Source organism: Budorcas taxicolor, chromosome 10, assembly GCF_023091745.1.
Source record: "Budorcas taxicolor isolate Tak-1 chromosome 10, Takin1.1, whole genome shotgun sequence".
Taxonomy (NCBI): domain Eukaryota; kingdom Metazoa; phylum Chordata; class Mammalia; order Artiodactyla; family Bovidae; genus Budorcas; species Budorcas taxicolor.
Genome location: NC_068919.1, coordinates 35,178,620 through 35,202,576, shown reverse-complemented (window position 1 = coordinate 35,202,576; position 23,957 = coordinate 35,178,620). Strand labels below are relative to the sequence as shown.

General features: G+C 39.4%; 2 protein-coding genes across 2 annotated transcripts in view; one reads left to right on the top strand and one right to left on the bottom strand.

The window, feature by feature from the left end:
- The window catches only part of CHP1 (calcineurin like EF-hand protein 1), a 34,006-nt gene extending 32,496 nt beyond the window's left edge, over nucleotides 1-1,510 (bottom strand). The window contains exon 1 of the mRNA XM_052646518.1: nucleotides 1,220-1,510. Coding sequence (XP_052502478.1) covers nucleotides 1,220-1,286 — 67 coding nt within the window. The 5' untranslated portion in view covers nucleotides 1,287-1,510. The remainder of the gene's footprint in view (nucleotides 1-1,219) is intronic.
- Nucleotides 1,511-4,359: 2,849 nt separating this feature from the next.
- Nucleotides 4,360-23,957, top strand: part of EXD1 (exonuclease 3'-5' domain containing 1) — a 36,665-nt gene continuing 17,067 nt past the window's right edge. Inside the window, exons 1-6 of the mRNA XM_052647218.1 lie at nucleotides 4,360-4,492; nucleotides 11,896-11,964; nucleotides 18,190-18,247; nucleotides 18,496-18,623; nucleotides 20,633-20,691; nucleotides 23,783-23,869. Coding sequence (XP_052503178.1) covers nucleotides 4,360-4,492; nucleotides 11,896-11,964; nucleotides 18,190-18,247; nucleotides 18,496-18,623; nucleotides 20,633-20,691; nucleotides 23,783-23,869 — 534 coding nt within the window. The remainder of the gene's footprint in view (nucleotides 4,493-11,895; nucleotides 11,965-18,189; nucleotides 18,248-18,495; nucleotides 18,624-20,632; nucleotides 20,692-23,782; nucleotides 23,870-23,957) is intronic.

Here is a 23,957-nt window from a genome sequence, read left to right as displayed (position 1 = left end):
TCATAAAAAGGACTCATTGGTAGGTGGTGAGCTCCTTAAAATCTTTATAGAGAGGCTTAATGACTAAGTTAGGAGATGCTGAAAACAGTAAGCCAATATGACAAGGGATGAGGCTAAATAACATCCCTTCCAACCTGAAGATTCTAGAAAGCTGGGCTATCAGAAAGCATGGGACAGTATTTATTCAATTGATCTCAGGCCACCTTTGCCTGGGTGATTCTGAGGTTCCCCCAGCACTCAATATTATCTGCGAATGAATCACTGAATTATTTTGTGGCCATCTCATTATCAAAAACAGAAATTATGAAGACTCAGAGCCCAGATGCTTACATAACTCATGTAAAATACAAGAGTCATAATGGATTACTGAGAAATATTGTATCCATTATCAAGGGCTACACAAATGTACCATGGTGTTTTACAGGGCTTCTGAATTCACAAAACCCTGTTGCCCCTTTCAGATTCAGAGGAAGAGATTAGACTATAAAAATCAGTTCCTCTACAAATTCACTGAAATTTTTGGAGCACATCCAATTTCCATGGCGACTGCATGAAATACACCAGCATAGTAAAAATCAATATATCTGAAATTAGGACAGCCAGCATCCTCAGTGTAAATAAAAAACTGGTAGTCAAAACAACTGCACTTTTTCTCCACAAGCTCAGAATGAAAGAAATCTCATACTCTCAGACCCCTGGTTCTTTACGGTGTTCCATCACCAGGTCACGTTTTCCAAAACCTTACTACACGATCTCACTTTCTGGATTTATTTTTCCAGTTGCGGCAAGAATTTGTCTGATTTCCCACAGTTGTCAGGGGTTTTAACTCCTTGTCTAGAAACGTCACAGGAAAGACAATGTTTTCTACAGGACCTATCCAGAGATCCTGAATTTAAGTTTGGTGCGAGGAAAGACAAAGGAAAAGAGTTCGGAGACTTTCAAGAGCAGGGGAAGGAGAAAAGAGCGGGATCAGTGATTTACGGGTGATCGCGACTCCTGTCTGATGAGAAGGGGAGCCGCACAAGAGCCAGAGTCCCACCGCGGGTAGCCTTAGCTGTAAGAACAGGTCCTCCATCATCCCCGAAACTCCAGCGCTGGAGGATGCCTAGGAACCCCCAACCTCTCGGCACCCCAGCTGCAGATCTCAGCGACAGTCGCCCTTGGTCGTGAGGCCAGCCGGAGGCGCCCGGCCGCGTTCCCACCCGCTACCCGAACTCACAGCCAGTTTCCTTCTTGATCTCCTCGAGCTCTTCGTCCCGCAGTAACGTGGAGGCCCGGGACCCCATCACCAAGTCGGGAGCTCCGCTGCGAGCAGGGGCGCCTGAAGCGACAGAGGCGGTAAGAGGGAGGGACGAAGGGGAAGAAGGGCCGGGGTCAAAGAAGGGAGAGGGCAGTGTTTCTACTGCGGACTGCGAAGGGAACCCAGGGGTGGTGCGCGGCGATGGGCAGGCCGGAGGCCCAGCCAATTGGGAGTGAGGCTGCGCTCAGCGCTGGAGCCGACGTCGACGTTTCTAGCTCCAGCCCCGAATGAATTAGCCCAGCACCCGGCCGGGTCTAACTAAAAGCGGACCACGCCCCCGGAACCATGATGCCACCGGTCTTAAAGGGGCAATGCCACGCTGGCCCTAGAGCCCGCAACTAAAAGGGCAACGCCACTGTTTTACAACACACTGACCTGTGGCAGTTGGTGTAGCCAACCTGTTTCTCACAGAACTCTAACATTAGAAATCCCACCCTACAGTTAGTATGGATTGCGGAGAGAAACAAAAACAGAGGCAAAACGTGGCTTGGTTGAACGCTAGGGTGTGTCTCCTGGGAACTGCATGCTGGGAGTTGCATTGCACCTTTTTTTCCTGGAGGCTCTCTCTCCTCCAAGCCGCAGGGGGAGCTCGCGAGCCAGTCCCGGGACCGCGCGCCGATTGGCTCCTCGGGAAACAATCGGCAGGCGTCGGCTCCAGAGTGTCAGCGCCCGAGCTGCGTACTTTTCTCCAGTTGATTTCGGGATTGCCCTCTGGTAACTGCTGCTGAGGGTTTGGAACTTCCCGAGATTTCTTCCTTAAAAGCAGTCCTTCTCTTTTCAGTTCAAGACTGAAGCTCGAGGAATTTACCCTTTGGCTGAAATAGGCACAAATTTCCGTTGGAGAAAAAAAAACCTAACGGCGGAGGACAGACTTTTTAACGTATGGCCGCCGTTAAACGGCGTTAAACGAGTTTCTCATTTTGCCCGAAAAATGAGGGAATTTGCATTTGGTTCTTATGGCATATTTTTGTTTGTTTTCTTGAAAACGTTTAAAGCCACCTGTCAAATTAGTACACCTTCTCAGGAGAATCAGTTCATTTGCTGTGGCTTCAATGCCTTTACACGCCTTTGCCACCCCTGTTATTTTGTACAAAACTGGTTTCACTTACAGAAGAACCAAATTCTGACAGATCTCACTTAGTACTTAAGCCCTAGAAGACTCTCTTAGCGGTCTGGTAGTCAGCTTAGGTTACGGAGGTTCCAGTTTTACTGAGTTGTTTTTATGATTGACTTGGCCTCCTCTGACTTAATGATGTCTGCCTTCATCACCAAAGGGTGACATGTTGGATATGCCCGTCTCGGCCACAGGAGCTTCTTTTTTTCTTGAGAGTATAAGTACGGTAGAAAAATCTGTGTTGTCAGCAACTTGAGTGTCCGTTTTCTGAGTGTGCCGTGAAGCCCATCTCTGGATCCTGACCTTGCTCCTTACCAATCTTGAATCTTACCTTTTGCAGTCGTCCGCAGTAGAGCTATCTTTGCTTTGTGTTAATGCTTTTCTGATTTACTTTAACATTTCTTAAATTTCCTCTTTCCTCAAGCATTTCACAAGCTTATGTCTTACGTATCTTTTTAAAATGTAAGTTAATTTTTGTCTCTAGTAAGGGCTGTTTTTTCCATTTTTATATTCTCTTTTATTTCTGTAAAAATTCCCCTTTTGCTTGTTGGATTGACTGGAACAAGGAAGAATGATTTTTCCAGGCACTCTAGTGACTTGTTCTGTGTTCCCTCTGGAAGCATAACACTGGGTACTGGACTCATCTCCACTAGGGGCCTGGTTTTAGTTCAGGTTCCACTACTTTCTAGCTGTCTAACCTTGGGCAAGTGTCTTAAATCTTAATTTAAGCCTCAGTTTCTACATATGTAAATCAGGCAGTTGTGGGCAACAAATAACAGTTGTGAAAACACTTGCTAGACCTTAAAATATTAAAGTGTAAGTTATTTATGTGGTTAAAAACACTATGTAACTTCTCACCTTCTTCCTAGATGAATTGGGCCTTAGTTATTTGGTCAATGTTTTGTAATTAAACTAAGTTGCAAAATTCACTAGTTGACTATTCCAAGTGTGGTGAAGGCAAGCCACTTTTAAATTTACACCACTGTGGAGGAACACTTAGCTGAGGTTCAAAATACAAAGACATCCAAATAACAGGATTGTTCTAAAATGTCTTTTTTTAAAAAAAGAATTCATCTTTTAAATTACAGTATTACACTAAGGAATATAAGAGTATCTACTGTGAATGATAGTTATTTCTGCAAGATAAAGTTTTTGTGCATTTCTGCATTGTTCTCCTTTTTACAATGAGCATACATCATTTTTACAAAAACAGTTGAATTTTAGAAAACCATTGTGTGGCATGTGATGGTTTAATCTGTCAGACTGCACATGACTGGTTGGTGACATCACAGCAGCCCAGTCCCTGAGCTGTGGCTAGGGTGGGGTGGAATGACCCTCAGAGTGGCATGGCAACTGGATTGGTAATGCAGAAATTGTGATAATTCTAACTCACTTATTCTTTCGTTGTTAACAGTGTGAAACTCTGGAAATGTTATTAATCTAGAAGAGGTTATATCCAGAAGAGATTAGATCCTGGACATTTCTGGGTAAACAATTCATTGCAACATGTGTTGTCAAGTGTTTGCCAATATCATTTGTTTTTTCCTTTGATCTTTTAGTTTTTTGGCTGATGTTTAAAATGGTGTATGTATATGCTTTTGAAAGGCCTCTAAATGTTCTTGCTCCATTTAGCTAAGGAAGGATAGGTGATATTAGGCCATTTTACAGACAAAGAAATCAAACCCTCTTTGCCTGAAGTCGTATAGTTTTCAGTTTCCCATGTATAAGTTAGAGATGATACTTGCAATGATCTTTTTCTCATTATAATTATAAACGATAAGCAGAATTACTCGAATATTTTTATTTTTCTTGTCCCAAGTATGAGGAAAGGAAAAATAACCTCATTTCTCCCAAAATATTTTAAAAAAATCATAGATCTCTTTTATTTTCAAGGGTTTAGATATTAAAGAAGATTATTTGAAGACTCCTTTTGGAATCAAATAGCATGGACCTCAGCAGTGACTACCATTTCCTCAACCAGATTTTGTGGAGAAGAGTGAGACTCACATTAGTTTGTGGCATTTTTGAAGGAGTGCTGCAGCATGTGGACCCTGACAAGATTGTTGTTCTGAAGAAAGGTCTCATTTTATTTCTCATAATCTCCTGCCTTCTAGGAGACTAATAAGTGTGTTTGGGTGATGATTCTGGGCTCTCTTAGCAACTGGAAGAGTGGCATTATTCCTATTTTAGGGGAAAGGTGGGAGGAAGATTAGAATGTTATTTTCCCTAACGGAGCCATATGACTGTGCATGCTGGCTTGTCCACCTCTGTACTTCTATTGACATGATAGTGGAAAATTTCAGTATATAGGTTTTTTTAAAATTGGGTACATCTTTTAATTTCTCTCCATATGCACCTTGAAATTAAAAATGAACACTGTATTAGATAGAATTGCTTTTAGCTTCAACAGACGAATTCCAAAGATGGTAAGGGTTTAATTTTTGTCATGCACAAAGAAGCCCAGAGGTAGACTGCTGAGAAATAGTGCAGTGGCTGAAAGATTCCAGGAGAGATAAGGCATCTTGTGCTCCTACTCAGCCACTTCAGTGATCGCCTATTATCCTCATGGTCACAGTGTAGCCTTTACACCTCCCACTTTCAATTCCAGTTCCTTTATGAAGGATATAATTCAGGAACAGCCAGGTGGAGGAGATATATAGGGCAAGGTTTGTGGGAACAGGCTCAGAGTTTCTACTGTGTCTAAGCATACCACCTTTTTAGCCTCTTCCATGTGTTCACCTTGAAGCCTCAATGTAGGGTTCTTATTCAGCTAGAATATTGACTTATTAGGGTAGTTGTTTTCCTGGCACAGTAAGTTTCAAGTTCACAACTGAAATGTGTAAGTGACATTTGAGAGATTAGTATTATTGTTAAGCCATATTATTAGTTAAACTTTTGTAGGCTAGGATGGGACTATATCAGGCTTTTGCAATATTAATTCATTTGGTAATCATTTATTAAGTTTTATATCCCAGGTACAGTGCTGGGTACCAGGGATATGGATAAGAATAATATGGTCTCTATCCTTGAAAAAATTAGACTAGTAAAGAGAAATATCAATAACCTCAGAAATGCAGATGACACCACTCTTATGGCAGAAAGTGAAGAGGAACTAAAAAGCCTCTTGATAAAAGTGAAAGAGGAGAGTGAAAAAGTTGGCTTAAAGTTCAACATTCAGAAAACTAAGATCATGGCATCTGGTCCCATCACTTCATGGGAAATAGATGGGGAAACAGTGGAAACAGTGTCAGACTTTATTTTTGGGGGCTCCAAAATCACTCCAGATGGTGATTGCAGCCATGAAATTAAAAGACGCTTACTCCTTGGAAGGAAAGTTATGACCAACCTAGACAGCATATTAAAAAGCAGAGACATTACTTTGCCAACAAATGTCCATCTAGTCAAGGCTATGGTTTTTCCAGTGGTCATGTATGGATGTGAAAGTTGGACTGTGAAGAAAGCTAAGCGCCAAAGAATTGATGCTTTTGAACTGCGGTGTTGGAGAAGATTCTTGAGAGTCCCTTGGACTGCAAGGAGATCCAGCCAATCCATCCTAAAGGAGATCAGTCCTGGGTGTTCATTGGAAGGACTGATGCTGAAGCTGAAACTCCAATACTTTGGCCACCTCATGTGAAGAGTTGACTCATTGGAAAAGACCCTGATGCTGTGAGGGATTGGGGGCAGGAGGAGAAGGGGACGACAGAGGATGAGATGGCTGGATGACATCAGTGACTCGATGGACATGAGTTTGGGTGAACTCCGAGAGTTGGTGATGGACAGGGAGGCCTGGTGTGCTGCGATTCATGGGGTGTCAAAGAGTCAGACATGACTGAGCGACTGAACTGAAATGAACTGAACTGAACTGAAGGAGACAGATAAATAAGCAGAAAGATATAATGCAGTGTGATATCCTCTGATAGAAGGACACACAGGATACTATGGAAACACAAAGTTTCTAATTTAGATCTGAGACAGTGAGGAATGCTTCCCAAAGGAGGAATTGATGTTGGAAATGTATTTGGAATTAGATGTAACTTCACAAGAGTTAACTGGTTGGGAAAAGCGGGGAAGGTTGTTTTAAGCCAATGATTCTCAGACTTCATCTATATTTCAGAATCACTTGAAAGAGTTGTTCAAACACAGATTGATGCCTCCCACCCCCTCAAAGAGTTTCTGAGTCTTACGGTCTTAAGTGGGGTTCAAGAATTTGTATTTCCAACAAGTTTCCAGGTGATGCTGATTCTGTGCTGGGGAACACACTTTGAGAGAACCATTGTTATAGGAAGAAGTAGCAGCATATGCAAAAGTAGAGAACTGAAAACTTGGTGCATTCAGAAAACGTTAAGTACTTGCCTGAGGTCCAGTGGTGAAGACTCCTCACTTCCACTGCCCAAGACAGGGGCTCTATCCCTGGTCAAAGAACTGAGAATCTTCATGCCTTATGGTGCAGCCAAAAAAACCTCAAAAGACAATCTAAATAAATTTCAGTGTGAGGATATGGTGAGAGATAAGGCTGGAGAAGAGAAATAAGCATGGGGCAGATCAGAAGGACCTCACATGTCATAACATTTGGAACTTCTGAAAGCAAAGAGGAACAGTCTGAAATATCTTTTAAATGGGAGTCATATAGATTTTCAAATTACTTGCCTGAAATTTTTAATGCTATATCAGTTAGGAACTGCACTCAGCTGCTAGAAACAGATTCACTTCTAGTGGCCTAAACAAATCATGTAAAAGAAGAGAGGTATCCCAGAGCTACTGTGACTCTCCCCAAAGTTGTTCTTTATCTTTCTGTAGTACCATCTTCACCATGTGGCTTCAAAGCTCAAGGGCATATGGTAGTAGCTGGTGGAATTAAACACAGGAGGAAGAGGAAAGATAGGGTAGGGGGTTGTTTCTTATCTTAAAGAGATGTCTTGGAAATTTAATAGACACCGCTGTCTGGGGAGAATGAGCACATTGATAGCCTGAATAAATGGCACCAAGTAGATAATAGTAAATGCCACATGCTCATTCAACAGAGTGTTCAATTCTGATGAAATTTGTGGTATATTTCTTTCTAGTGTTTAATTACATAGTTTTAATGTACTTGATGGAGAAGGCAATGGCACCCCACTCCAGTACTCTTGCCTGGAAAATCCATGGACGGAGGAGCCTGGTAGGCTGTAGTCCATGGGGTCGCTAGGAGTCGGACACGACTGAGCTTGCCTGGAAAATCCATGGACGGAGGAGGAGCCTGGTAGGCTGCAGTCCGTGGGGTCGCTAGGAGTTGGACACGACTGAGCGCCTTCACTTTCACTTTTCTCTTTCATGCATTGGAGAAGGAAATGGCAACCCACTCCAGTGTTCTTGCCTGGAGAATCCCAGGGACGGCGGAGCCTGGTGGGCTGCCGTCTGTGGGGTCACACAGAGTCGAACACGACTGAAGCGACTAAGTAGCAGCAGCAGCAACAATGTACTTGACTTAAGAAATTGGGTATATCATATACGCATTTTTTTAGTTAACAGTGTAACATTTTCTTATATTATTTGAAACTTCAGTATAATGGCTAAACATTTTAAAATGAAAAGCTTTAAAACTTTAAAAAATTTGTAATATTTTATAATTATAAATTATAGTAAATTATAATACAATTGTATATTTTATAATTATGAGTTGTAATGAATTATAATTATAAAATACATTTTGATATTTGTTATATTTTATAATTATTGTCTTAGGAATAGTTCCTAGAAGTGAAAATACTGGGTGAAAATTACAGGTATTTTAAATGTTTCTGATGCATGTTTCTAAATAGTTTTTCAAAAGGTTATGTGTTTTTACTTTGCTACTAGTAATGTGTGAGTGAATTTCAGTAAATAACCTAGCCTTGAGTTTTTAAGAAATGCAAATGTGTATCTTTTCTCAGCATTTGTTAGTATTATACGCAAAGAGTGATATTTCATTTTGACATGTTTTAAAAAAATATTCCTAAGGAAGTTGAATGTATTTCTTTATACCTATTTACTTAAAGCTATGGTTTTTCCAGTAGTCATGTATGGATGTGAGAGTTGGACCATAAAGAAAGCTGAATGCTGAAGAATTGATGCTTTTGTACTGTGGTGTTGGAGAGAACTCTTGAGAGTCCCTTGGACTGCAAGGAGATCCAACCAGTCCATCCTAAAGGAAATCAGTCCTGAATATTCATTGGAAGGACTGATGTTGAAGCTGAAACTCCAGTCCTTTGGCCACCTGATGTGAAGAACTGACTCCTTGGAAAAGACCCTGATGCCAGGAAAGATTGAAGGCAGGAGGAGAAGGGCACAACAGAGGATGAGATGGTTGGATGGCATCACCAACTCGATGGACATGAGTTTGAGCAAGCTCCAGGAGTTGGTGATGGACAGGGAAGCCTGGTTTGCTGCAATCTATGGGGCTGCAAAGAGTTGGACATGACTAAATGAATGAATTGAATGGATTTACTTATTTTATGTACAATTTGGGTAAAGCAGGGAGTGACATCACTATGATAGCAGTGTGAAGGAAACTTTGAAGTAGAGAGAAACAAGAGACAAAGAGAATAGACAGGGAGCTATTCAGGCAATCAAGGGACCCAGTAAAGAGGAAGTAATGGGAGTCAGAGCTTAATCTTGTCAAGGAATGGAGAAGACAGATTCTAGAAATGCTTAAGAGAGGGGATTAGTAATTTAGTAATCAATTAGATAGTCAAAGAGCAATGGAAAATGACTCCTACATTTATGACTGAGATTTGACATATAATACTGTTATTGATAGAAATGGGAAGAGGAACAGGTTTGTTGGTTACTGCAAGAAGGTAATGATCAGTTTGAAAAATCTTGCAGTAAGTCTGCCATTAGTTGAAAATTCAAGTGGGCCTCAGAGAAATAATCCATATTGTAAAAATGAGGGATTAGGATGACTAGGAAGTGGATATGATCACTCAAGGAGAAGGTAGAAGGATGAAGAACATAACCTTAGGGACTGTCAGTGTGTAAGCGGCAAGCAATGGTGGTAGAGGCAGCTGAAACCAGAAGGAGCAAATCAGGGAGACGCTGGAATGCTGGTTACAAGATGCATATTAAAATCACTGAGGCCTGGGTTTGAATCCTGACTGTTTTACTAGTAGTGTGACCTTGAGCAAGTTATTCAACCTTTCTGAGCCTCAGATTCCTCCATAATGAAGATAATGAAATGCCTATCTCATTATGTTACTGGATAATTAAACATAGGCAATTAATTAGCATGATGTCTCGCTTAGGTGCTTAGTATGATGACTCTGGATAATTAGTAGGAAAGGAAATAAACACTAAGAATGTCTTGTAAGTCAAGAAAGTAGAGAACAGTATTGTCAAAGGATGCATGAGAGCCAAATATAAGATAGTAAACTTCCGGGGGATTTTACAAATAGGCAGTTGGTGATCTTTGACCTCAGAATATATTCCAGCTGAGCTATTTAAAATCCTAAAAGATGCTGCTGCTGAAGTGCTGCACTCAATATGTCAGCAAGTTTGGAAAACTTAGCAGTGGCCACAGGACAGGAAAAAGTCAGTTTTCATTCCAATCCCAAAGAAGGGCAGTGCCAAAGGATGTTCAAACTATCGTACAGTTGTGCTCATTTTGCATGCTAGTAAGGTTATGCTCAAAATCCTTCAAGCTAGGCTTCAGCAGTACATGAACTGAGAACTTCCACATGTACAGGCTGGGTTTAGAAAAGGCAGAGGAACCAGAGATCAAATTGCCAACATTTGTTGGATCATAGAGGAAGCAAAGGAATTCCAAAAAAAACACATCTGCTTCATTGACTATAATAAAGCCTTTGACTGTGTGGATCACAACAAACTGTGGAAAACACTTAGAGATGGAAATATCAGAAAACCAATATCAGACCAGTTACCTGTCTTTTGAGAAACCTATATGCAGATCAAGAAACAACAGTCAGAACTTTACATGGAACAACAGACTGGTTGAAAGTTGGGAAAGGAGTATGACAAGGCTGTATATTGAAACTGTCTATTTAACTTATATGCAGAGTACATCATGTTAAATCCCAGACTGGATGAATTATAAGCTGGAATCAAGATTGCCAGGAGAAATACCAACAACCTCAGATATACAGATAATACCATTCTAATGGCAGAAAGTGAATAGTAACTGAAGAACCTCCTGGTGAGGGTGAAAGAGGAGAGTGAAAAAGCTGGCTTAAAACTCAGCATTCAAAAAACTTAAGATCATGGCATCTGTCCCATCATTTCATGGCAAGTAGATAGGGAAAAAGTGGAAGCAGTGACAGATTTTGTTTTCTTGGACTCCAGAATCATTGCACATGGTGACTGCAGCAATGAAATTAAAAAATACTGGCTCCTTGGAAAGAAAGCTATGACAAACCTAGACAGTCCGTATAGTCAAAGCTATGGTTTTTCCTGTAGTCATGTACAGATGTGAGAATTGGACCATAAAGAAGGCTGAGCATCAAAGAACTGATGCTTTTGAATTGTGCTGGAGAAGCCTTTTGGGAGTCGGCAGAGTTTGTACTGCACAGAGATCAAATCAGTCAATCCTAAAGGAAATCAACCCTGAATATTCATTGGAAGGACTGATACTGAAGCTGAAACTCCTGTACTTTGGCCACCTGATTTGAAGAGCTGAGTCGTTGGAAAAGACCCTGCTGCTGAGGAAGGTTGAAGACAAAAGAAGAGGGCAGCAGAGGATGAGAAGGTTAAATAGTATCACCAACTTAATGGACATGAATTTGAGCAAACTCTGGGAGATAGTGAAGAACAGGAAAGCGTGGTGTGGTACAATCAGCGGGGTTGCAGAGTCAGACATGGCTTAGTGACTGAACAGCAACAACAGCAAAGAATATATTCAATGGACTAGTGAGAGTGAAACTCCATTGTTTTCAGTTGCTGAGAGATGTGGAGATATACAGATGCTGTGAGCATTTCCATCTAGAAAAAATGACAGTGTTGTAAACATGACATCTGAACTTCTAAATCCTTTACTTCCTCACGGAAGAGCCTGTAATTGGGCCAGGAGTTGGGCTGTTGTCTCTGAAAATTCATAGATCAGGCATGTAGCATGAAAAGGGTGTGGACTCTAGAAGTAGTCAGATGCCTTAAATTTTTTTCTGGAGTTAGGTGGAATAAAAAATCAGTAAAAATATAATAAATGGATAGTCTTTAGCTCCAAAGGCCTTAGAATATTCTTGGCAGAAGTTTAAATTTGGTCTATTACTACAGCTCTTTCAGTGAATGATCTTTGATCATTCTGGGGTTCCCTCTGTTCTTTATACTACTTGTTTCAATGTTATAGCTTTGTAATTTAGCTATATTTTAGCTTTGACTCTTTATTTATTAGGGAAGATAATTTGGTGATTTTTATAAAATTCAGATTTGGGCAATTTTGAGAGGTATCATATTTTCTTACAGTTTTAGGGAATATTACTTTTTAATTAATTAAATGAATTGTTTTCTATAACAGTGAAGAACGTAGAGACTGGTCTAAGTGTCCCAGGAGTGAAGATGTTTTTTGGACATGAGATTGTGAATGGTGAGAGCTTCATGTTTCCTACTTGCTGATATCAGGATTTGCAGTAGCAGGAAGCTCACTGCTCTGCCTCATTCCAATATTTGGTGGTGAGGGGGTGGCTCAAGATGTTGTCTTGCACTTATGAACTCTTAAAGTTGGTATTTGAGAAGTGTCCCTTATCTTACTGTTGTAGTAGGTACTGTGAACATAACTGTCTTTAAAGAATTTTAATCATCTTGATTTTACAATGTGAGGACAGCTGGTTCTCAATATTAGAGGTCAGTTTGCAAGCAGAATTATCAGTCTGAACAGAGAGGAGTTATCTTGTTCAACAAGTGAGTTTAACACCGCACGTTCATAGTACATCCACAGTACACTGTTTGAAACCTTGGAGCCAAATGTTTCAGAACCCAAGTCTAGTTCTGGATTTTTGAAAACCTAACAAAGGGTAAGGGGGCTTCCCTGGTGGCTCAGACAGTAAAGACTCCGCCTGGAATGAGAGAGACCCGGGTACGATCCCTGCGTAGGGAAGATCTCTTGGGGAAGGAAATGGCAACCCACTCCAGAATTCTTGTCTGAAGAATTCCATGGACATAGGAACCTTGTGGACTCCTATGGAGCCCATGAGGTTGCAAAAGAATCAGACACTACTTAGCAACTAAACAATAACAAAGGGTATATACTGGTCAATTACATAACACTTCAAGTGGGTCTGGTCAGCACTCTAATAACACATTTCTGCAGAAAAATGGGTGGATAATCATACTAAGTGGGATAAAATAGGACTATAAGTAGTATGACAGTTCAGATTTTGCTCCCAAAAGAGTTACACAAAATTTTTGGTTTTCAGACCTTCTGGGGTTTTGTAATTACAGGAAGCGGCCCCACTCTGTATTTCTGCCAGCAAAAACCATTTAGCAAGAATAGATCCAATTATTTGCCTAAAGGAATATAGACATTCATCTGGTCAGTGTGCTTCAGACAAGCCAAATGAAATAACAGGAAAAAGGTTGCAAACAAGAGCTGTTCTTGCTTTCAAGAACACAAAAGCAAAAAGCCCTCCAAGGAAGAGTAAATATCAGTATTGGGTGGAAGGGATTGGGGGAATGGAAGACCTAAGACCTCATAGAACTGTGCATTTCTGATCATTGAGGCAAATACGAGGAAGGAAAAGGACTCCTGTAAATGAGAGATTACTACTTCTTGAAAGATTGTTTTGTGAGCTAAATAGAATTTAGGGAGAGATGAAAATCTCACTAAATTAATGACTGCCAGTCCAGACCTATTTTAAAGCAGACAAGTCCAGCCAGCTTATCTAACTGCACTTTCTCACTCAGTATGCTACTGGAGTATGCTACTTGAGAACCCCATGAACAGTATGAAAGGCAAAAAGATAGGACACTGAAAGATGAACTCCTCAGATCAGTAGGTGCTCAATATGCTACTGGAGATTAGTAGAGAACTAACGCCAGACTTTATTTTTTTTTGGCTCCAAAATCACTGCAGATGGTGACTGCAGCCATGAAATTAAAAGACGCTTACTCCTTGGAAGGAAAGTTATGACCAACCTAGATAGCATATAGAAAAGCAGAGACATTACCTTGCCAACAAAGGTCTGTCTAGTCAAGGCTATGGTTTTTCCAGTGGTCATGTATGGATGTGAGAGTTGGACTGTGAAGAAAGCTGAGTGCTGAAGAATTGATGCTTTTGAACTGTGGTGTTGGAGAAGACTCTTGAGAGTCCCTTGGACTGCAAGGGGATCCAACCAGTCCATTCTGAAGGAGATCAGCCCTGGGTGTTCTTTGGAAGGAATGATGCTAAATCTGAAACTCCAGTACTTTGGCCACCTCATGCGAAGAGTTGACTCATTGGAAAAGACTGATGCTGGGAGGGATTGGGGCTAGAAGAGAAGGGGACGACAGAGGATGAGGTGGCTGGATGGCATCACTGACTCGATGGATGTGAGTCTGAGTGAACTCCAGGAGTTGGTGATGGACAGGGAGGCCTGGCGTGCTGCAATTCATGCGGTTACAAAGAGTCGGACATGACTGAGCGAATGAACTGAACTGAACTCAAGAATGAAGAGATGGAGCCAAAGCAAAAACAACACCCAGTTGTGGATGTGACTGGTGATAGACACAAAGTCCAATGCTGTAAAGAGCACTGTTGCATAGGAACCTGGAATGTTAGGTCCATGAATCAAGGCAAATTGGAAGTGGTCAAACAGATGGCAAGAGTGAACGTCGACATTTTAGGAATCAGCAAACTAAAATGGACTGGAATGGGTGAATTTAACTCAGATGACTGTTATATCTACTACTGTGGGCAAGAATCCCTTAGAAGAAATGGAATAGCCATCATAGTTAACAAAAGAGTCCGAAATGCAGTACTTGGATGCAGACTCAAAAACGACAGAATGATCTATGTTCATTTCCAAGGCAAGCCATTCAATATCACAGTAATCCAACTCTATGCCCCAACCAGTAATGCTGAAGAAGCTGACGTTGAACAATTCTATGACTACCTACACGATGTCCTAGGACTAACACCCAAAAAAGATATCCTTTTCATTATGGGGGATTGGAAAACAAAAGTAGGAAGTCAAGAAACACCTGGAGTAACAGACAAATTTGGCCTTGGAGTACCAAATGAAGCAGAGCAAAGGCTAATAGAGTTTTGCCAAGAGAACACATGGGTCATAGCAAACACTGTCTTCAACACAAGAGAAGACTGTACACATTGATATCACCAGATAGTCAACACCAAAATCAGATTGATTATATTCTTTGCAGCCAAAGATGGAGAAGCTCTATACAGTCAGCAACAATAAGACCGGGACCTGACTGTGGCTCAGATCATGAACTCCTTATTGCCAAATTCAGACTTACATTGAAGAAAGTAGGGAAAACCACTAGATCATTCAGGTATGACCTAAATCAAACCCTTACAATTACACAGTGGAAGTGACAAATAGATTTAAGGGACTAGATCTGATAGACAGAGTGCCTGAAGAACTATGGGTGGAGGTTCGTGACATTGTACAGGAGACAGGGATCAAGACCATCTGCAAGAAAAAAAAATGAAAAAAAGCAAAATGGCTGGTTGAGGAGGCCTTACAAATAGCTGTGAAAAGAAGAGAAGTGAAAAACAAAGGAGAAAAGGAAAGATATACCCATTTAAATGCAGAGTTCTAAAGAATAGCAAGGAGAGAGAAGAAAGCCTTCCTCAGTAATCAGTGCAAAGAAAGAGGAAAACAATAGAATGGGAAGACTAGAGATCTCTTCAAGAAAATTAGAAATACCAAGGAAACATTTCATGCAAAGATGGGCACAATAGAGGACAGGAATGGTATGAACCTAACAGAAGCAGAAGATATTAAGAAGAGGTGGCAAGAATACACAGAAGAACTATACAAAAAAGATCTTCAAGACTCAGATAATCACGATGGTGTAATCACTCACCTAGAGCCAGACATCCTGGAATGTGAAGTCAAGTGGGCCTTAGAAAGCACCACCATGAACAAAGCTAGTGGAGGTGATATAATTCCAGCTGGGCTATTTCAAATCCTGAAAGATGATGCTGTGAAAGTGCTGCACTCAATATGCCAACAAATTTGGAAAACTCAGCAGTGACCATAGGACTGGAAAACGTCAGTTTTCATTCCAATCCCAAAAAAAGGCAATGCCAAAGAATGCTCAAACTACTGCACAATTGTACTCATCTCACATGCTAGTAAAGTAATGCTCAAAATTCTCCAAGCCAGGCTTCAGCAATACGTGAACCATGAACTTCCAGATGTTCAAGCTGGTTTTAGAAAAGGCAGAGGAACCAGAGATCAAATTGCCAACATCTGCTGGATCATCGAAAAAGCAAAAGAGTTCCAGAAAAACATCTATTTCTGCTTTATTGACTATGCCAAACCCTTTGACTGTGTGGATCACCACAAACTGGAAAATTCTGAAAGAGATGGGCATACCAGACCACCTGATCTGCCTCCTGAGAAATCTGTATGCAGGTCAGGAAGCAACAGTTAGAAGTAGACATAGAATAACAGACTGGTTCCAAATTGGGAAAGCAGTACGTCAAGGCTGTGTATTGTCACCCTGTTTATTTAATTTATATGCAGAGTACATCATGAGAAACACTGGGGTGGAAGAAGCACAAGCTGATATCAAGATTGCCTGGAGAAATATCAATAACCTCAGATATGCAGATGACACCACCCTTATGGCAGAAAGTGAAGAAGAACTAAAGAGCCTCTTGATGAAAGTGAAAGAGGAGAGTGAAAAAGTTGGCTTAAAGATCAACATTCAGAAAAACTAAAATCATGGCATCTAGTCCCATCACTTTATGGCAAATAGATGGGGAAACAGTAGAAACAGTGAGAGACTTTATTATTTTGGGCTCCAAAATCACTGCAGATGGTGACTGCAGCCATGAAATTATGACACTTGCTCCTTGGAAGAAAAGCTATGACAAACATAGACAGCATATTAAAAAGCAGAGACATTACTTTGCCATTAAAGATCCATCTAGTCAAAGCTATAGTTTTCCCAGTAGTAATATATGGATGTGAAAATTGGACTATAAAGAAAGCTGACCACCGAAGAATTGATGCTTTTGAACTGTGGTGTTAGAGAAGACTCTTAAGGGTCCCTTGGACTCCAAGGAGATCCAACCAGTCCATCCTAAAGGAAATCAGTCCTGAATATTCATTGGAAGGACTGATGTTGAAGCTGAAACTCCAATACTTTGGCCACCTGATGCAAAGAACTGACTCATTTGAAAAGACCCTGATGCTGGGAAAGATTGAAGGCAGGAGGAGAAGGGCACAACAGAGGATGAGATGGTTGGATGGTATCACCGACTCAGTGGACATGAGTTTGAGTAAACTCTGGGAATTGGCGATGGACAGGGAGGCCTGGCGTGCTGCAGTCCATGGGGTCACAAAGACTGGACACAACTGAGCGACTGAACCGAACTGAACGCTGCTGAAAACACTTTTTGTCCCTTGAACACCTTTTCAAAATGCCAGTGATGGTGGTAGTAGCAGAGTGATTCTTAATTGTTTTGACTGTTAGACTTTGCAATAGAGCAGAGTTCTGGACTGGAACAAAGCTAGGCTGTAGATGAGTTTGTAAAAATAAATGAAGGAATCACTCCCACCATCTCCTAACTCAGGAGAAGCCTGACCACTGACCAGCTTTGGGATCTGTACAGATGGATTCATTTCTTCCTAAATTCATTCTCACGATTTGGACTTCATTCATAATTTTAAGATCAGAGAATGGTCATCTCCTTCTTTCTTTGCTCTGTGGCTTAGTCAGCCATGGAGGGGTCTCCAAGGTGCTGAAAGCACCTCAAATAAGAACTGTCAAGATGAAGGATAATAATTGACTAATACCTGTTTTCAGTGAATTTTGCTTTCTCTGACTAAAACTCATTACTTTTAGAATGTAGGAAAAAGAGACATTTTGAAACATAGTGACCCCTGAGAAGCTTCTCCCAGTACTGAGTAGTACCCAAGTATACTTAATTGAATCTTAGATGCCATCAATGATAAGGTGCATTATTTCTTTTTCTACTCTAAGAAAGAAGCTGCCAGTTTAATTATCATATGTATTTACTGTAAGTCATATCCAATTTCAGAGCTGTTTAAAATGTGCATCTTAGAATCAATGATATATCAACACATTTCCCTGTATTCCATGAACCATTAGGTTAAAAAAAAGTGGTTTCAGAGTCTCTGTGGAATGTCTCTCTCATATTTCTTTTGTGATTTCCAGTTTACTTTTTGTTACCTTTTATGTTTCTGACCTTTACTGTACCAGCCTGTGAAAGAGTCAGTGTGAATGATTTAAGAGTAAAACCCCAAACAGTACATAGTATGAGGGAAGATGCATTAGGATGGGAATAAAAAGCAAAGAAAAGATGTCTTTAGAACCAATCTGCTTGACCACAACTGTGCCCTGGAACAGAAAGGGTAAAGTGGACATGTAGAGAGGGTCCTAATGCTGCTAAAAGACCAAGAAAGCTATGTAGAGATATAAGATTAGGGGTCTTCAGTACTTTGGTTAGTCTTTTCTGCTCTATTTGTTACTGGTCAGTGAAGTCCTCTATGGACTAACATTTCATTCCCAATTACTGTCTGTGTTACATAATCAAACTGTGGGTGTGGGTGAGAGAGGAGTAGTAAACTGCTTTCAGGTTGGAAGCCCTGTTGAAATCCATCTGGTTATTTTACAGTGGAACTACTGGATGAAGTGGAACAAGGTGCAGTAAGAGAAAAGACTTCATCTGTTAGGTATGATGGAATGATTTTCTTAATTATGATGTTACCCAAATATACACATTAGGGTAGGAAACCTTAACTCTAATTCACTAGTTGTGTAGTTCCTAAAATGAAGAAACAGGTAGATGGTATCTTCAAATCAATGTAAGCTGTGGATGAATGGGTTCTCTATGAAAGGTCCAGAGTCCTTACCACTGATGTGTGTATGGCATTAACAACAAAGAACAAGTTCACCTAAGTGTTGTTTTTTGTAAGTATAGTCTAAATACAGAAAGAACCAAGATGGATACAATAAAAGATGAAGACCTAAATGTACATAAGCCTGCTTCTCCTGCCCCTGAGGTGCCAATAACCTCTCTTCTGAATGACCTCAAGTACAGCCCATCTGGTGAGTACTAGGGCTCTGAATTTTCTAGGCTTTTTTGTGATTCAGAGTTCTTCAGAGTTGGTATATAAACCAAAGTCAGAGTTCTATATGGAACTCTCAGCTAGGACATTGTTTCTAGGGTCCAAATAAAAGATTGTGATTCATTTGTTTATTTAATATTTGCATGCACACTATCTGCCAGACACTGGGGATACTAAAGTTTGGTATCTCTGCACTCCTTGAGTTATGGTTCATGAAACACACTAAATAAGATAAATTAGTATACTATGTAGTTTGCTGGTGCCACATGTTAACTAGAAAAAAAAATGAATGAGAAGAAATGTGTGAAGAGGGCGGTTTTACAATTTTAGGGTGTCCAGTAAAAGGTCTCAATGAAATGGTGACATTTAAAGTAAAATCTTGAAGGAAGTGAGGGATCAAAATGTATGAATATCGGAGGAACTGGTTTTTAGGCATAAATAATGAATAAATGCAAAGGCCCACAAGAGGAATATGCCACAATTTGAAGGGACAGTAAGGAAATGAGTATAGCTGGAGTAAGGAGAGCAATTTGGAATGAGGTGGGGTGAGTGGATCATGGAAGATTTTGTTGATCATTAAAAGGACTTGGTTTTTACTCTGCAGTGAGAAGAGAAACCATTGGAAGTTGGTTGGTTGTTTTTTTCATTTCCCTAATGACTAAGGATGTTGAGGATTTTTTAATGTGTTATTTGACATCTGAACATCTTTGGTGAATGTTTATTCATATCTTGTTTATTTTCTTATTTGATTGTTCTCTTATTATTCAGTGCTGGAAGTTTTTTTTATATGTATTCTGGATACAAGTCTTTTCTAAAATACATGCTTTGCAAATATTTTCTGCAAGTCTATGCTTTGCCTTTTCATTGTCTTCAAGAATCTCTTGAAGAGAAGACATTTTAAACTTTGATGTACAGTTTATCCATTTTCTTTCTTTTATGGATTGTGCTATTGATGTCATATCTAAAAATCTTTCCTAACTCAAAGTCACAAAGATTTCCTCCTGTGTTTCCTTCTAGACACATTAGTATATGTTATGCTATACCTCTAATATTTTAAATTACATAATTAGAAAAATAATTTTCAGGATTCAGAGAATTCCAAATATGTGGACATTGGCCCATCACCAGAACTAATTTAAAATGCTACTTTTTATTATGAATGTGCTTTTAGAAAGCATATGTCTTAAATACTATATGGGGGGATGGAAGACAGTATTACACAACAATGGAAATCAAAAGAAAGCTGGAGTAGCAATACTCATTATCAGACAAAATAGACTTTAAAACAAAGACTGTTTTAAGAGACAAAAAAAGGCACTACATAATGGTCAAGGGATCAATCCAGGAAGAAGATATAATATAAATATATATGTGCCTAATATAGGAACACCTTAAATACTGTATGATATCACATATGTGGAATCTAAAAATTACAGCAAACTAGTGAATATAACAAAAAAGAAGTGGATTCTTGGATACAGAACACAAACTAATGGCTACCAGTTTAGGGAGTGATATATGGGTGGGGGAATGGGAGGTACTAATTATTGTGTGTAAGATAGGTTACAAGGATGTATTGTAAAACACCGGGGAATACAGTCACTATTTTGTAATAACTTTAAATGGAGTGTAACCTTTAACAATTGTATAAAATTTTTTTAAAAAAGGAAGTACTTGTCTTGAAATATTTAAAACATAAACCTATGATGAGGGAAACATGGATTATCACAGGAAATGAGTAAATATTTCACTTTATGAGATTATGATCACTGGGGCTTTTGTTTATTCTCAGTTGACAAGTCAGATGCTAATAGTGGGATGGACTAATACAGGTGATAATGAAATAGTTCTCAGTATTCTAGACATAGTCTCAGTAGTTCTAGACATTTGAGTTCAGTTGAGTTGGAGTTTAGGAGTATGGCTAAAATTAGTGGGAGGGCTATTCTGTTGCCAAGGAAGACAAATATATATAATATTGTTCTCCTGTAGAGGAAGAGGAGGTGACATACACAGTCATTGATCAGTTCCAGCAGAAGTTTGGTGCTGCAGTAAGTATTGCCCTTAGTCATCCTCAGTATTGTCTGCAAATGGATATCATGTCTATGTCTCATAAATATTTCTCTTATTGTAAGATCACTGTTTTCCCTAATAATTTAACAGAATACCTGAGTGCCTGCTTTGTGCCAGGCATTGTTCTGAGGTCTGGGATAAAATAATGATAAAATTCCAGGACTTTCCTAGTGGTGCAGCAGATGAAAATCTGCCTGCCAATGGTGGGGACATGGGTTTGATCCCTGCATCAGAGTAACTAAGCCCATTCACCACAATACTGAGCATACCCTGTAGGGCCCAAGAGCCGTAACTACTGAGCGTATGTGCTGCAACTACTGAATCCTGCTCACCTAGAGCCTGTGCAGGAGAACCCCATGCAGTGAGAAGCCCAAGCACTGCAACTAGAGAAAGCCCAAAGGCAGCAATGAAGACTCAGCATGACCGAAAATTAATTTTAAAAATTCTATATGAAAAACAGAAAAAAACAAAAGATAAAGTTCCAGCCCTGAAGGAGCTTATTTTAATACAAGAAAGTAAATAATTATATGTCAATTGATGATAAATGCTATAAAGAAAACAAAAGTATAGTAGGGTGAATAGAATGTTAAGGAGTTTCTATTTTATTTAGGGCAGACAGAAAACCTCTGTGAAGAGGTGACAGTGAAGTGGAAACCTTAAAAGAAGTAAGGGAGCTAATCATGTGGATAAATAGGTAAAAAAGTTAAAGAAAGCATGATTAGCAAGAGCTAAGGCCCTGTAGCTGAAACACACTTGACTTGTATGCAGAGGCAGCAGGGAGGTCCTTGTGGCAGGGCCACAGTGAAAGAGTGTTAAGAAATGGAAGTGGGCAGGAAGCAGGTCAGGTAGGGATTTTTAGACATAAAGATTTCAAGTTTGACTTGAGTAAGATGGAGAGTCATTGGCAGTTTTAGAGGAGAGTCAGAAATTTTTTTACTTATAATTTTAAAAAGACTGGATCTATGTTTAGGCAATTTCTTTATGATTCATTAATTTGACATGTGGCAGTAACTAACTATTCAGCCTAGGTTATGATTCACAGATAGACGTCAGCGAAGTCATTAGGTTTTTCTGTTTAGATACAAGCTTATGCCATGTATGCCCAGGTATATTTTTTAATGGAGTGTTAACTTTGAACTATATTCTTTTTTTTAAACAGCTTTGTTGAGATATAATTCACATGCCATAAAATTTGACAATTTAAAATGTATGCTTCACCAGCTTTTAGCATATTCACAGAACTGTACATCCATTACCAAAATGAATTTTAGAACATTTTTAATACCCCAAAAGGAAACCCCATATTCCTAGTCAATACCTCCAATCCCTCCTCAGTCCCCCAGCCCCTGGCAACCACTTATCTATTTTCTGCCTCCGTGAATTTGCTTGTTTAGGATATTTCATATAAATGAGATCATACAATGTATGGTTATTTGTGATTGGTTTGGCTTCTTTCATCTAGAATAATACTTTCAAATTTTGTGTTATAGCACATATCGGTATTTCATTTATTTTTGTTGCCAAATAATATTCCTTTGTATGTATATACAATATTTCATTTATCCTTTCACCGTTTGAGGGACACTTGGGTTGTTTTTACTTTTTTGGCTGTTATGAATAATGCTGCTGTGAACACACATTGTACAAGTCTTTGTGTGGGCATATGTTTCCATTTCTCCTGGATAGATAATTACAAGTGGAGTTGCTGGTTCATATAATGATTCTGTGTTTAACTCTTTGAGGATTAGACCGTACTGTTTTGTAAAGCTGCTGCACCATTTTACTTTCCTACCAGCAGGACATGAGGGTTCCAGTTTCTCCACATGCTCATCTACACTTATTATCTGTCATTTTAATTATAGCCATCCTAGTGATATGAAGTAATAATACATCTTTGTGGTTTTGATTTGCATTTCCCTAAAGGCTAATAGCATTAAACATATTTTCATGTGCTTATTGGCTATTTTTAACAAATTTTTACTGGAGTATAATTGACTTACAATGTTGTGTCAATTTCAGGTGTACAATAAAGTAAATTGGTTCTACATATACCTACTGTTTTTTAAGATTCTTTTCCCATTGTATATTTTCTTTAGAGAAATATCTATTCCATTGTCATTTTAACTGTTATAAGAATTTTAAAATATATCAACAGATGCTTTAAAGGATCCATGACAGCAGCAAAAAATAAGATGAGAACCTTTGCTCTGGAAATTTAAAGAGCTGGTTGGAAATTCTTATCAATAGGGAAATACAGCCTTTGTTCCTGGTTTTGCAGCCTTCTTGTTGATTGAGAATGGAACTGAAATTCAGTCCCCTTTTTTAATCATTGATGAAAGATACTCAGAGTATAGAAAACTTTATGCTCTAAAAAGAAAGATATTGTGCTAGTGTACATTGCTTTGCCCTTCTATTCTTGAGTAATTTATTTACCTGTAAAATGGGGAGAATCTTGTGCCATATAGATATTTTCATGGATTATGGAGTAGGGATTTTAGAATTGTATAATGTTTTGAAATATGATAAAATTGTAGATTTAAATTGAGGACGAACGTGTGTTTTGGGGACACTCTTATTTCAGTTTTGAGTAATTTAATGAATCCAAGACTTTAAAGGATCTGTTGAGTCTGTTTTTCTCATTCTGAGCAGTAGATACTGTCAGACTCAGCCACCGTGTGAGTTCCCTTTTGGTACAGTAAGTTGCCCTGCATTAGTTTGCTGTTTTTTGCATGAAGAATCTTGCCATAAGGACTAGAAGTTGTTCACTGTAACATCAGTGGTGACAAAAGATATCTGAGTTTTCAACTCTTATTAGCATTTGCGATATGAATGATTTATTTTCCAGTTGTGGAATAACTTTGTGAACACTGAAAAGAAGATCAGAGGTATTCAGTGTGATGTGTGTGTGTGTGTTTGTGTGTGCATGAAGCAAATGTGTTTGGGATTTTGTAAGTTTAAGAAGTATGATCCAATTTGTTTATTTCTAGCAATTTTACTTGTGCCATTCATGATATCATAATTGCAGCATTTATTTCCTAGAGATTTTTATTTTCTTCCTTTTCTCACCAGATGCTCCACATCAAGAAGCAAAGTGTCCTGAGTGTGGCCGCAGAAGGAGCTAATGTGTGTCGTCATGGGAAACTATGTTGGCTTCAGGTGAGAGAGTTCTTCAAACTTTTGAAATAATTGTAGATTCACCGGTAAATTTATTGTAATTGTCTTTTTACGTCACCCCAGTGTTGCT